Source organism: Rhincodon typus, chromosome 5 (genome assembly GCF_021869965.1).
Source record: "Rhincodon typus isolate 14 chromosome 5, sRhiTyp1.1, whole genome shotgun sequence".
Lineage (NCBI taxonomy): Eukaryota > Metazoa > Chordata > Chondrichthyes > Orectolobiformes > Rhincodontidae > Rhincodon > Rhincodon typus.
Window position 1 is genome coordinate 13603922 of NC_063336.1, and position 15375 is coordinate 13619296.

The 15375-nt window shown below is 45.4% G+C and overlaps 1 protein-coding gene across 1 annotated transcript in view; it reads left to right on the plus strand.

Annotated features, from left to right (window-relative positions):
* Positions 1-7738: 7738 nt before the first annotated feature.
* The window catches only part of mrpl33 (mitochondrial ribosomal protein L33), a 41068-nt gene continuing 33431 nt past the window's right edge, over positions 7739-15375 (plus strand). The window contains exon 1 of the mRNA XM_048596534.1: positions 7739-7839. Within this exon, the coding sequence (XP_048452491.1) occupies positions 7818-7839 (22 nt within the window). The 5' untranslated portion in view covers positions 7739-7817. The remainder of the gene's footprint in view (positions 7840-15375) is intronic.

Below are 15375 nucleotides of genomic sequence, written 5' to 3' on the forward strand. Positions count from 1 at the left end.
TCATCGTGGCTCGCAGAATCTTCCCTCACTTGTTCTCATCCATAACAATGTCCCAAACAACTAACCCAGCATACCCTCGGTGCTGCCAACTCACTCACTCAGGGCACCTCACCAGTTTTCCCCCACCTCTGCAGCAGCATTAACAGCTGTGCCAGTCACTTTCATCTTTCATTTCACTCAGGCCATCTCTTTGTCTCATTCCAGGAGAAAATAGCCCGCAATACAGTTATGGAGTCATAGAGTGGAAACAGACCCTTCGGTCCAACTCATCCTTGCTGACCAGATATCCTAAATTAATCTAGTCCCATTTGCCAGCATTTGGCCCATATCCCTCTAAACCCTTCCTATTCATATACCCATCCAGATGCCTTTTAAATATTGTAATTGTACCAGCCTCCACCACTTTCTCTGGCAGCTCATTCCATACACGCACCACCCTCTGCACAAAAAGTTACCCCTTAGATCCCTTTTAAATCTTTCCCTCTCACCTTAAACCCATACCCTCTAGTTTTGGAGTCCCCTACCCTGGGAAAAAGACCTAAAAGAACTATGAACCTGCACCCCTGGATCTCTTTGTTCAGCAACACTCCCCTTTCAAGTTTCACATCCTTCCTATAGCTGGGAGAACAGAATTGCATTCAGTATTCCAAAAGTGGCCTAACCAATGATCTGTACAGCCACAACATGACCCCCCAACTCCTATACCCAATGTGCTGACCACTAAAGGCATGCATACCAAACATCTTCTTCACGAAAGCTGTCTACCTGCGATTCCACTTTCAACAAACTATGAACCGATACGCCAAGGTCTCTTTTTCAGCAACGCTCCCCAGACCTTAACATTCAGTGCCCTGATTTGCCTTTCCAAAATGCAACACTTCACATTTATCCAAATTAAATTCCATCTGCCACTCCTCGGCCCACTCGCCCATCTGATCAAGTGCCAGTTATATTCTCAGATGACCTTCTACACTGTCTATTACACCACCAATTTTGGTGTTATCTTCAAACTTACTGATCATTCCTCTTGTATTCATATCCAAATCTTTTATATAAATGACAAAAAGCAGTAGACCCAGCATTGATCCTTGTGCACATCACTTGTCACAGGCCTTCAGTCCGAAAAACAACCCTCCACCACCATTTTCTATTAAGGCAATTTTATATCCAATTGGCTCGCTCTCCCTGGATTATGTGTGATCTAACCTTACGAACCAGTCTACCATGTGGAGCCTTGTCGAATGCCTTGCTGTACTTCATGTAGACAACATCTGCTACTCTGCCTTCATCAATCTTCATTGTCATTTCTTCAAAAAACTCAATCAAGTTAGTGAGACACAATTTCCCACGCACAAAGCCATGTTGACTATCCCTATTCAGTCCTTGCCTTTCCAAATGCATGTAAATACTGTCCCTCAGAATTGCTTCCAACAAAACAGCTGAAAGAGCCATGGGGCCTGGTAGGGTGCCTCACATTTGTCACCCAGGAGCTCCCTCCCCAGGAGAAGAGGAAACTTGCCTTAGTGGGAGAGGACTGTTACTGTCTTGTGGTGATGTTGAAACTTCCTTTTCCAGGCAACAAACCATTGTGTATTCTTGTGGTGCTCTTCCACGACCATTACTGTGAATGGATTCTTAACTTACATAAACTTTTACCCCTGGTTCTGCATGCCTTCTCTCTTCTGCAGGTACCAGTGGAATCTGCAGAATTGCCAGCCTGAATAGAGCAGCCCCACGAGACATCATCTCCTCTCCCACCCCTGAGAAAGAAGCTACAGGTCCCTCAGAAGATGCACTGGGGGCAAGGCTGTCTCCTACAACCTCTGCTCACTTAGTGGGTGGTATTTCAGTGAGAGTAGAGTCAGGAGCACATTCTGGTGAGCACATCACCGTCACATCTCTGCAGCTGGTCAAGGAGGAAATGCCCCAGGCAGCTGGCACTCGGAGGACTGCCAGAGACCTGGCACCAGCTCTTTCCAAGCAGGAGAGGAACCTGCTGTGTCAACTTCATACAAATATACAAGCAGACCCAGGAGCAGGATTGTTGGAGGCTCTGGGCAAACTGGTCTGAAGGCATGAGGAGTCCACCAATTCTGTACCTTCAGCAGGCCAAAGTCTGTCTGCCTTCTTGGACAGGTTGGTGGCTGTCATGGAGAGCCATAAGGCCATAAGATATAGGAGCAGAATTAGGCCATTTGGCCCATCGAGTCTGCTCTGCCATTCGATTATGATTGATATGTTTCTCAACCCCATTCTCTTGACTTCTCCCATAATCCTTGATCCCCTTTTTAATCAAGAACCTATCTACCTCTGTCTTAAATACATTCAACGATTTGGCCTCTACAACCCTCTGCAGCAATGAACTCCACAGATTCATCATTCTATGACTGAAGAAATTCCTCCATATCTCAGTTCTAAAGTGTTGTCCCTGCATTCTGAGGCAGTGCCCTTGGATGCTAGTCTCTCCTACTAGTGGAAACATCTTCTCCACATCCACTCTATTCAGTCCTCTCAGTATGTTTTAATCAGATGCCCCCTTATCCATCTAAACTCCATCAAGTACAGACCCAGAATCTTTAACCACTTCTCATATGACAAGCCCTTCCGACATACTCCCAGTATCTGCTGAAAATATGCACAAACCTGCACTCCTCTGCTCTAGCCATTGGCGCACAGCATCTATGAGGGGGATGAGGGACCTTGACTTCACTCCAGGTGCCCCTTCCTCACAGGCGATGCCAGTGAAAGGAGGAGCCACACACAGACATCACCCCACATTCTCCCTCATAGAAAATACCCTCTCAGGACACTCCAGAGGTGGCTGGGCCTTCCACCTCCATCCTGCCTGCCATCCCTAACCCTCAAGCCGGTGATGGCGAACCTGGCTCTGGGGAGGCAGCACGTCTGGGCCCTCAAGCCATAATCGTCCATGGAGTTGCCCAATCAAAATTCCAAGGTGAACAGTTCCTATAAGAGGGCAAGCTCCCTCCACCCCAGCCACAGACACATGGACTGATCTCAGACATAATGACAGGAAAATGAAGAAGGAAACATTCTGAGGACATGTAGCAGGTATGAGCCACTTTACTGTAGGCACATTACCACGTGTATATTTTCATTTTCATCACCGATTGTGTGAATGAATGTTATTTTAGCTGCAAATACAGGCATGAGGGTACCAGAGGCAGGTCATCCTTTGCTAGGTGATTTCTAACCCTGTCTGAGTAATAGCCATCATTTCCACAGTGCCCATACTAGCGTGAAACTTTGTCAGGATTGAATGAGGGGCCATTGGATGCTGTTAAGGCTTCCATCCATTCGTGACCTTAACTACTATCAAAGAACATGAACCACAAAGAAATGTGAAAGTTTACAATTGAAATTATACAGAGGATGCTGACCCCAGCAGCATCAAAACATTTACACTCAGTGAAAGATGACTTCTCGTAACGCAATTCCATTGACCAACGTTCAGAAGGAAGTCCTTCCTGCATTGCTTGCCTCGCACTGTAGAGCTGCAGCATGCCAAAGGTGCTGTTCTATTTGAGGATCATCCACATTGTCCATCCCTGAGTGTTGCTGCACCCTTTAGTTGAAGCAGAGATTCAAAGGATCACATGGGGTCCTCTGTCTGGATGGTACCGGATGAAGACCCAGACACAGCCTACATGGAAACCTGACGTCTATGGACCATCCCACGTCCCTCGATGGTCCCAGTGGAAGGAGCAGTCACATTGGTACTGGGACAGCACCTCAGGCTGTTCGGATGCCCAACTCTGGCCAGACAACATTATCACTGCTCCTCTCTCATCTGCACAACATTTTATAGGAGATGAGTGACTCTCCTGGTTCTTCACCACATCATTGGGCACCTATAGAATAAGCTCCTCGGGAGGGGTCAGCTCCTCATCAGCTGGAGGTTGGTGCTGGGCCCTGAGATGCAAGAGTTGCCCATCCTTAGTGCAGCAACACTGGGGCACCCACAGCCTCTGCACCTGGATCCACTGGGCTGGTTCCAATGAGCCTCTGCGAGCAGTATCAGAAACAAAGCAGCTTCTCATTCATGTCATCATTCAGCAGTCTGAGCAAATGCAAATAACATTTAAACAGTACCCTCCGAACCCTGGGACAGGGAGGCCCCAACAAGGATGACAGTGGGATGCTTCTACTTGGACATGACAAAGCATTGCCCCGATTCAGGCATCTATTTGCTCAAGCCTTTGGCATGTGTACAGTGAGAGATTGTACGTGTGGCAGCAGTAACAAAGAGACAATAAGGACTGCAGATGCTGGAACGCAGAATCTATAGGTGTGAGGCTGGAAAAGCACAGCAGGTCAGACAGCATCTGAGGAACTGATAAGTCAATGTTTCGGGCCGAGCAGGGGAGCCCAGAAATAAATAGAGGGAGGGGTTGGGGCAGCGGGGAAGGGTTAGAGAGCTGGTGATAGGTGGATGCAGATAGGGGGTTGTTGTGATTGGCCCGTGGGAAGGGTATAACGGATAGGTGAGTAGGAAGATGAACAGGCTAGATCAGATCAGGAGGGGGAGAGCTAGATATGGGATAAGGCTGGGGGTGGAGGGATTTTGAAGCTGGTGAAGTCAATGTTAAGGCGATTGGGCTGTAAGCTTCCAAGGCGAAATGTAAGGTGTTGTTCCTCCAATTTACATTTGGCCTCACTCTGACAGTGGAGGAGGCCAAGGATGGACATGTCACCAGGAGAATGGGAGGGGGAATTAAAATGGATAGCAACTGGAAGGTCAGGTTGGTTGTTGCGTGCAGAGCACAGATGCTCCGCAAACTGATCCCTGAGTCTGCGTTTGGTCTCCCCAATATTAGACGAGACCACATCGGGAGCAACGGATGCAATAGATCAGGTTGGATGAAGCGCAGATGAATCTCTGCCAGATCTGGAAGGATTGTTTGGGGCCTTGGATGGAGGTTAGAGGGAAGGTATAGGGGCAGGTGTTGCACCTGTTGTAGTTGCAGAGAAAGGTAGAGCTGATGAGGGAGTCGCGGAATGAATGGTCCCTGCAGAAAGCAGACAGGGTTGGGGAGGGAAATATCCTTTTGATGGTGGGGTCTAATTGTAGGTAGCAGAAATTTCAGAGGATGATACATTGGACCCGGAGGTTGGTGGGGTGGTACACGAGGACTAAGGGGGCTCTATCCTTATTTCAGTTGGTCGGAGGGGATTTGAGGGTGGATTTGTGGGAAATGGAGGAGATGCATTTGAGGGCATCTTTAATTACAGAGGAGGGGAAATTATGGTCCCTAAAGTAGGAGGATATCTGGGATGTCCTGGAGCTCTACCCCCGTACACAACTACCCAAGGATATAGGATAGTGGCTGTTTTATGGTCTTAGGTGTGAAGTGAGCAGCTCCTACACCTTGTGCAGGCTGTGAGACTTTGAGAAGTGATTGATACTTTGGCAGTTCAGGTGAATCTTTCCAGATCATAAGATGTTGCGGGTGTCTTAGCCACTATTGGGATTGATTCGTAATGTGCAATGTGATTAAGAATGTTTGTGGCCAGGGTTTATAGGCCAAGTGGTGGGTCAATGTGTAAGGGTCCCATATAGCATTCTGTGACTACAGTCTTTGGTGTACCGTGTACGTGTCTGTTTATAGCTATTGCCTTTTGAGGGACCTTGCATTGCTTAAACATGGACACTCCTTCCCCTCCTCACAGAATGAAACACTTTCTCCACCAATTCTGTGCATGGTGTGGTGACAGCCATTGTCATCTCCATTGTTTATTTGTAATTTGGATGAGGATGCAAGTGGTCACTCTTCAAGGTGTGAGTCTCAGGCTCAGCTTCACTGTCAAGGTGACCCCCTCACCTTAAATCCTCATATTCCCTTCTTCCTTGTCCTCCCTGTCAACCCCACAACCAGTTTATTTAAATGTTCATCTCCCGATTTTACCCCGATCCTCAGCGCTACCACATCACCATGGCAGACACAGTGGCACACTGACTCCCCCTTCCCCCCTCATTCACTGCCATTCTCTATCGTCTTCTCCATTACATGTTGAGCTGCCCCTTTTATAAGTACTACTACTTCTGCATAAGACACAAAAATTGGCAAATTACGAAGGGGATATGTACTGTTTGTAGAGAGATATATTGATAGGTTATGTAAGTGGACAACAAGTTGGCAAGTGGAATACAATATGGAAAAATGTGAAGTTGTTCATTTTATAAGAGAGAACAAAAGAATAGACTATTATTTAAGTGGAGAAAAGCTGCAGAAAGCTGTAATACAAACGGACTTGGGAGTGCTTGTGCATGAAACACAGAAAACAAGCACATAGGTGCAGCAGGTAATCAGGAATACTAATGGAATGTTGGCCTTATTTCATTGGAGTTGGAGTATAAGAGTAGGGGAGTCTGACTGGAATTGGACAAGGTGCTGGTGAGATCACATCTGGAGTACTGTTTTGGTCCCCTTACTTAAAGAAAGATATTACTTTATTGGAGGCAGTTCAGAGAAGGTTCACTAGGTTAATCCTCATTGTGAAGGGATCATCTTATGAGCAAAATCTAAACAGTTTGTGATTCTACTCTCTGGAGTTTAGAAGAGTGAGAGGTGATCTCATTGGTACGTGAAGGATTCTTAAGGGGCTTTACAGGGCAAATGCTGAGAGGATGCTTCGCTTCATACGAGAGTCTATGACAACAGGGCACTGTCTCAGAGTGAGGGCACACCAATTTAAGACTGAGATAAGGAGAAATTTCTTCTCTCAGAGGGTTGTGAGACTTTGCCACAGAGAGCTGTGGGGCAGTGTCCTTGTGTACATTTAAGGCTGAGATAAATAGATTCTTGCTCAGTAGGGGAAATCAAGACAAAAAGTGGATATGAGGAATGTTAGATCAGCCATGATCATATTGAATGTGAGCAGGCTGCCTACTCCTGTTCCTATTTCTTACGTTCTCATAATTATTTTGGTTTAGCTAGCACCAATGGCAAAGTGCCATCTGCCTTAGACACACATTTGACGCATAATCATATTCACTCTGTGTGCAATGCATATGCGCAAAGTTTATGAATGAAATGTAGCTGGAGTTTGCAAACCCATGCTTCACATATTAGCCCCTTCAATGTTGTGCAGATATGGATCCTGTTCATTCCTGATGACCCGTTCATTACCCACCCTGGTCTTTGTCTTAGCCATTTTCCAGGTGCATGTGCCTCTGGAGAATGGCAAGTGGTGGCAGGGAACACAGCTCGTGATGGACATTGCCACACCAGCCCTGCCTGGTTTCTGGGTTAACCCCAACATCCAGCCCACCCCCAAAGCCTCAACGTCCCCCTTTCCTGAACAGGAACCAGTACTGTTTGTGTGGCGGTCAAATGCAGGACATCCAGGGACTCTTCTGGAAAACAAAAATGAAATGTATAGTGTCTTTTCGTGGAAAGAGTGAATTTCAAATTGCTAAAAAGTGCAATTGCATGTATACAGCCAACGAAGGGTTAACCTTTTCGAAGTGTAAAATGCAAAAAGGAAAATAAAAACAGAAAATACTGGAACTACTCAGTAAGTCTGACACCTTAGTGCAGAGAGATAGACAGAGTTCATGTTTCTCAACCTTTAGCCATCTCCAAAGTTGATGCTGATTATTTTGACATTTGAATGAACTTCGCAGGTGAGGTCAATGAATAACAAGCAATAACTTTAAATACATATTATTAACATATTTGCAGAAAAAAAGTGAAGCAAAATCAAAATAGGGAAAAAAAAATTGGTTTGTGCCCCGGAAGGAGTTTTGTGACGTGACCCGGAAGTGTTTCTATGGGTCTCCAGGTTGCGTGAAGATGTTCCTGACAACAGTGAATTGTGAGTTTCTCGTTCTTTGGTCAAAGTTACAGCGTTAGGAATGATATAGAGTGTTTAATTTGAATTGTCGGTGCTGAACATGCTACCAACGGTCTGACTGTCTGCGAGCGGCAGAGTGAACATGAGAGAATCTAGAGCAGAGCCCAAGGCTCCTTTTATATCCATCCTCATCTCCTTTTGACAGCACTTGGCTGGGGGAAGGGGCAGTCTTTTCAAATTACAAATATCGATACGACTGGCTGGGTATTAGTCTGATCGGAGACAAAAAAAAGGCAACTGCAGATGCTGGAATCCAAGGTAGGCAAACAGGAGGCTGGAAGCCAGGCAGCATCTGGAGAAAAGGAGCAGTCTATGTTTCAGGTATTACCCTTCATCCAGTCCTGATGAAGGGTAATACCCGAAATGTTGACTGCTCCTTTCCTCCAGATGCTGCCTGGCCTGCTGTGTTCTTCCAGCCTCCTGTTTGACTACAATTAGTATGGACAGGACCGGCCCATACAATACCTGGCAGTGATCACAGACTGCAACCTAATCGAGAAGTTCAGATGGTTTATATGTAGAATAATGAATACTTTGGAGTAATTACAAACTGGAATCTAATTGAGGGATTCAAGATGGTTTATATATCTAGAATAGTGGATACCTGGGAGTATTATAACAGAAATATTATGTAATCTAATGAGTTTTTGAGAGTAAGTACATGGCAGTCTCACTGTGATTTTTACAGAACAACTAATATCTTTTGAGAATTGCCCATCTGCAGTGAAGTGTGAAGTATAATGAGACAGAAATATCTGTATAAATTGAATTTAAAGCTTGAATAGGTCCTGACACTATCTAAAGAGGTGTAAAACTACTCCTGTTAATCTCTGTGTAGTTTGTTTGGTGAGAGTGAACTCAATTTAATTTATTTTTGTGATAGGGCCTGTTAGCAACATTGTACTTAGAAGCAGGGTAAGACATTCAACTCATCAAGGCTGCTCTACCATTCAGTAAAATCATGGTTGATTTGGTTGTACCTTCCTTCATAAGGTTAGCACTTTATCTTACCCTCTCCGAATTGCTTCTTTATTAAATTTTAAGCAGTTTTTGTTTTTTCTTTATAAAATCTCTTCATGTTCTGACCTTTGTTTCTTTTCTTTAATCTCTTGTGGGACGTGGGCATCGCTGGCTGGCCAGCATTTATTGCCCATCCCTAGTTACCCTTGAGAAGCTGGTGGTGAGCTGCCTTCTTGAAATGCTGCAGTTCGCATTTTGTAGGTAAACTCACAATGCCGTTAGTGAGGAAGTTCCAGGATTTTGATCCAGCTACTAAGAAGGAATAGCGATTATATTTCCAAGTTAGGATGGTTAGTGGCTTGGAGGGGAACTTGCAGTTGGTGGTGTTCCCATGTATCTGGTGGCCTTGTCCTTCTATATGGAACTAGTTGTGGGTTGGGATTTTTGGTGAATTGCTGCAGTGCTTCTTGTAGATAATACACACTGCTGCCACTGAGTATTGGTGGTGGACAGAATGAATCAAGTTTTTTTTTCTATTCATTTGTGGAATGTGGGCATCGCTGGCTGGCCAGCATTTCTTGCCCATCCTTAGTTGCCGTTGAGAAGGTGCCTTCTCGAACCGCTGCAGTCCTTCTGCTGTGGGTTGACCCACGATGCTATTAGGGAGGGAATTCCAGGATTTTGACACAGCGACAGTGAAGGAACGATGATATATTTCCAAGTCAGGATGGTGAGTGACTTGGAGGGGAACTTGGAGGTGATGATGTTTTCATATGTCTGGTGCCCTTGTCCTTCTAGATGGAAGTGGTCGTGGGTTTGGAAGGTGCCGTCTGAGGATCTTTGGTGATCTTTGATCATTTCTGTAGTGCATCTTGTAGATAGTACACACTGCTGCTACTGACCGTTGGTGTTGGAGGGAGTGGATACTAGTGGATGTGGCGCCAATCAAGTGGGCTGCTTTGTCCTGGATGGTGTCAAGCTTCTTGAGTGTTGTTGGGGCTGCACTCATCCAGGCAAGTGGGAAGTATTCCATCATGCTCCTGACTTGTGCCTTGTAGATGGCAGACAGGCTTTGAGGAGTCAGGAGGTGAGTTACTCGCCACAGTTTTCCTAGCTTCTGGCCTGCTCTTGTAGCCACTGTGTTAATATGGTGAGTCCAGTTGAGTTTCTGGTCATGGTAACCCCCAGGATGTTGATAGTGGGAGAATCAGTGATGGTAACCCCATTGATTCCAGTTTTGCTGGGGCTCCTTGATGCCACACTTGGTCAAATGCAGTCTTGATGTCAAGGGCTGTCACTCTTACCTCACCTCTGGAATTCAGCTCTTTTGTCCATGTTTGAACCAAGGCTGTAATGAGATCAGGAGCTGAGTGGCCCTGGCGGAACCCAAATTGGGCATCACTGAGCAGGTTATTTCTGAGCAGGTGTTGCTTGATAGCACGTTGATGACACCTTCCATCACTTTACTGATGACTGATGAGGCGGGAATTGGCCGGGTTGGATTTGTCCTGCTTTTTGCGTACGGGACAAACTTGGGCAATTTTCCACATTGTCGGGTAGATACCAGTGTTGTAACTGTACTGGAACAGCTTGGCTAGGGGAGCAGCAATTTCTGGCGCACAAGTCTTCAGTTCTATTGCTGGAATGTTGTCACGGCCGGTAGCTTTTGCAGTATCCAGTGTCTCCAACCGTTTCTTGATTTCACATGGAGTGAATCTAATTGGCTGAAGACTGGTACTTGTAATGCTGGGGACCCCTGGAGACGGCCGAGATGGATCATCCACTTGGCACTTCTAGCTGAAGATTGCTGCGAATGTTTCAGCCTTATCTTTTACACTGCTGTGCTGGGCTCTTCCATCATTGAGGATGGGGATGTTTGTGGAGCCTCCTCCTCCAGTGAGTTGTTTAATTGTCCAGCACCATTCACGACTGGATGTGGCAGGACTGCAGAGCTTAGATCTGATCCGTTGGTTGTGGGTTTGCTTAGCTCTGTCTATCACTTGCTGCTTCAGCTGTTTGGTGTGCAAGAAGTCCTGTTTGGTGGCTTCATCAGGTTGATACCTCATCTTCAGGTATGCCTGGTGCTGCTCCTGGCATGCCCTCCAGCACTCTCCATTGAACCAGGGTTGATACCCTGGCTTGATGGTAATGGTTGAGTGGGGTATATGCTGGGCCATGAGTTAACAGATTGTGCTGGAGTACAGTTCTGCTGCTGTTGATGGCCCACAGTGCCTCATGGATGCCCAATCTTGAGTTGCTAGATCTGTGCGAAGTCTGTCCCATTTAGCACGGTGATAGTGCCACACAACACGATGGAGGTTGTTCTCAACGTGAAGGCAGGACTTCGTCTCCACAAGGACTGTGCGATGGTCACCCTTACCGATACTGTCATGGACAGATGCAACTGCAGGTGGCAGATTAGTAAAGATGAGGTCAAGTATGTTTTTCCCTCTTGTTGGTTCCCTCACCACCTGCTGCAGACCCAGTCTAGCAGCTATGTCCTTCAGGATCTGACCAGCTCGATCAGTAGTACTGCTGCCGAGCCACTCTTGGTGGTGAACATTGAAATCCCCCACCCAGAGTACATTTTGTGACCTTGCCATCCTCAGTGCTTCCTCTAAGTGTTGTTCAACATGGAGGAGTACTGATTCCTTAGCTGAGGGAGGACGGTATGTGGTGATCAGAGAGAGTTTCCTTACCCATGTTTAACCTGAAGCCATGAGACTTCATGGGGTCCCGAGTCAATGTTGAGGACTCCTAGAGCAACATCCTCCCGACTGTATGCCACTGTGCTGCCCCCTCTGCTGGGTCTGTCCTGCCGATGGGACAGGACATATCCGGGGACGGTGATGGTGGTGTTTGGGCCATTGTCTGTAAGGTATGATTCTGTGAGTATGACTGTGTCAGGTTGTTGCTTCACTAGTCTGTGAGACCGCTCTCCCAATTTTGGCACTAACCCCCAGATGTTAATGAGGAGGCCTTTGCAGGGTCGACAGAGTTGTTTCTGTCGTTGTCTTTTTCGGTGCCTGGGTTGATGCCAGGTGATCTGTCCAGTTTCATTTCTTTGAGACTTTGTAGCAATTTGTACAACTGAGTGGCTTGCTAGGCCATTTCAGAGGGCAGTTGAGAGTCAACCACATTGCTGTGGGTCTAGAGTCACATGCAGGCCAGACCAGGTGAGGGTGGCAGATTTCCTGCCCTGAAGAACATTAGTGAACCAGATGGGTTTTTCCGACAATTGACAATGGATTCATGGTGATCAGTAGATTCTTCATTCCAGACTCTTTTTTTGAATTCAGATTCCACCATCTGCTGGGTTTCTGGATTAATAGTCTAGCGATAATACCACTAGGCCATCGCCTACCCTGGACTGCTTTTTTCTGGATAATGTCAAGCTTCTTGAGTATTGTTGGAGCTGCTCTCATCCAAGCAAGTGGACAGTATTCCATCACACTCGTACACCTTATGGCACAAAGTCTTTGGGGAGTCAGATGGTTAGTTCTCATTGCAGTATTTCATAGCCTATGCTCTTGCAGCCACTGTTTATGGTGATTCCAGTTTAGTTTCTGGTGAATGGTAACTCCCAGGCTGTTGATAGTAGGGGATTCAATGCTGGTAAATTCATTGAATATCAAGAGGTGGTGATTACTATTGGAGATGGTCATTGCCTGGCATTATGTGGCGTGAATGTTACTTGCCACTTGTCTGCCCAAGTCTGGATAATATCCAGATTTTGTTGTATTTGAACATGGACTGCTTCAGTATCAGAGGATGCGTAAGTGGTGCTGAACATTGTGTGATTATCGTCGAACACCCTATTTCTGACCTTATGATGGAGGGAAGAAAATTCATGAAGCAGTTGAAGATATTAGGGCCGAGGGCACTAGGCTGAGGAACTCCAGAGATGGCCTGGAGTTGAGATGACTGACCTCCAACAACCACAACCATTTTCCTGTGTACCATGTACTACTCCAAACAGCAGAGAGTTTTCCCCCTGATATCCATGGATTTGCTAGATCTCCTTGATGCTATATCTGTCAAATGTGGCCTTGTCAAGGGCTGTCACTCACCTCACCTCCAGAATTCAGCTTTTTTATCCATGTTTGAACCAAGGTTGTAATGAGGTCTGGAGATGAGTGGCTCTGGCAGAACCCAAACTGGGTGTCAGTAAACAGGTTATTGCTGAGCAAGTGCTGCTTGATAGCACTATTGATGATGCCTTCTATTGCTTTACTGTTGATCAGGATTAGACTGATAAGACTGTGATTGGCAGGGTTGGATATGGCCTGCTTTTTATGTACAGGGCATATTCTGACCTTTGTTTCTTTCTTTTTGATACTGTTCTTAACTTCCTTATTTAGCTACAGATGATGCATCCTTCTCAAAGAGCCTTTCTTTCTCACTGAGATGAGGGTTTGCTGAGAGTTTTTTAATATTCCTCAAGACAGTAAATTTCAGGTTGATTCGGACAGAGGGAGTGAAGTAGAGTCTAACTAGAGTAGTAAGGAGTGATAGGAGGAGTTGAGAACAAGGGGCCATGGTCTCAGGATAGGTGATAACTATTTCAGACAGCTCTGACGTAGTGGAATTCATTATTGAGTGCTATAGGCTGTAATGTGCCTAAGTGTAAAATAATATGTTGATCCTTGAACTTGAGTTATGCTTCACTGGAACATTGCAGCAAGCCTAGGACAGAAATGGTGGCATGAGAGCGAGGAGGTTTATTAAAATGTCCAGTAATTGAGAGATCAGGGTCGTTCCTGAGGTGTTTCACAAAGCAGTCACCCAGTCTGTATTGTGTATCTCTCACCAAGGAAAATATTGTCTAACTTAGCTTTCACCTTTTTGAATAGTGGATCAGTACTTTCCTTGGAACATGTAGGCAGATGAGCTTAATATCATTTTGCGGACTAATGTGGTACTTCCATTTTAATTTGCACAAGCCCCTGAATAACTTGTGGAATTTTTGGTAAAACTCTTTTGTTTTCAATTGAGATCACTACATCCACTCTCTGCCTGTGTTTCTGTTTAATAATGAAGTGTTCAGGTTCTTCCAATTACTTACTAACCTGTCCTTTGCACAGCAACCTGCCACTCTCTCAAAGTCTGATAAAAACACTTGCCTTTATTAGATGTGGCAAAGAGTTTAAGAGCACGGAGAGTAATTGTATAGAACCTTGGTCAAATCACAGCTAGAGTGTTGTGTTTAGTTCTGGAATTTCTATCATAGGAGCAATGTGATTGCACTTTGGAGGATCCAGAGGAGATTTATTAGAAACTTGATCGGGCTGGAGTGTCTTACTTATGAAAAGCACATAGATATACTGGGCTTATTTTCCTTGGAGCAGAAGGTACTGAGAGGGACATAATTGAGATTTACAAATTGAGGGGCATAGACAGTGTAGATCGTGAAAAAGCTTTACCCCCTTGGTGGAGAACCAGATTTAAATGAAGGAACAGGAAGTTTAGAGGAGATGTGAGAAGAATGTTTTTTCACTTGGGGGTGTGTGGAAATCTGAAACATACTGCCTATAGGGTGATAGACAGAAACCCTCCCAACATTTAAGTAGTATTTAGATGTATGCTTGCAATGCCAAGGCATTCAAGGCTGAGCCATGTGCTGGAAAATGGGATTAGAATAGTTAGAGATAGTAGGAACTGCCGATGCTGGAGAATCTGAGATAACAAGGTGTAGAGTTGGATGAACACAGCAGGCCAAGCAGCATCAGAGGAGCAGGAAAGCTGACGTTTCGGTTTCTGAAGAAGGGTCCAGACCCGAAACGTCAGCTTTCCTGCTCCTCTGATGTTGCTTGGCCTGCTGTGTTCATCCAGCTCTACACCTTGTTATCTTATATTAGAATATTTAGGTGCTTGCTTCTGACCGGCACAGACTCAATGGGCTGAAGGGCCTCTTTCTGTATTGAAACGTCTATGACCCTATGTAAAGGTGACCACATTGTGAGCTGTAAGTACAGATGATTAGATTGAAAGAAGTACAAATAAAACACTGCTTTGCCTGGAAGATGCATTTGGTGCTTTGGACAGTGAGGAGGAAGGAGATGAATGGGCAAGTGTTAGATCTAATATAGTTTCATGGGAAGGCACAATATGGGAGGGAGTGATCCTTACGAAATGCTGATATTGGAGGTGTTAGGAAGGGAAGGTTCAATCCCTCTGACAATTAAAATCGAAACACAAGCCCCCGGTCTGTAACGGTGGGAATAGAGGTCCCCTTCTAATAACTAACACCGAAACACCCAGAGAAGCTGGCCTCACCTCGCCTAAATCTGTTAAACTGTTATGGAGAAGGGGAGGTTAAATGAAAGAAAATCCCTGCTATTCACTTTATAAGTAACAAGTAACAATTTATTTATTTAACCCTAACAGTGCACAGGTTAACAGAATTACTAACAAACCGAACAACTCCCCCTTAACAACCAACTATTCCCTAACCGAACTAAATTCGACTGGTATGCTGTTCCAATAATCACAAGTCCCACTTATGTAAGCCTAAGTAATAAGAAAGTAAACTGAAAC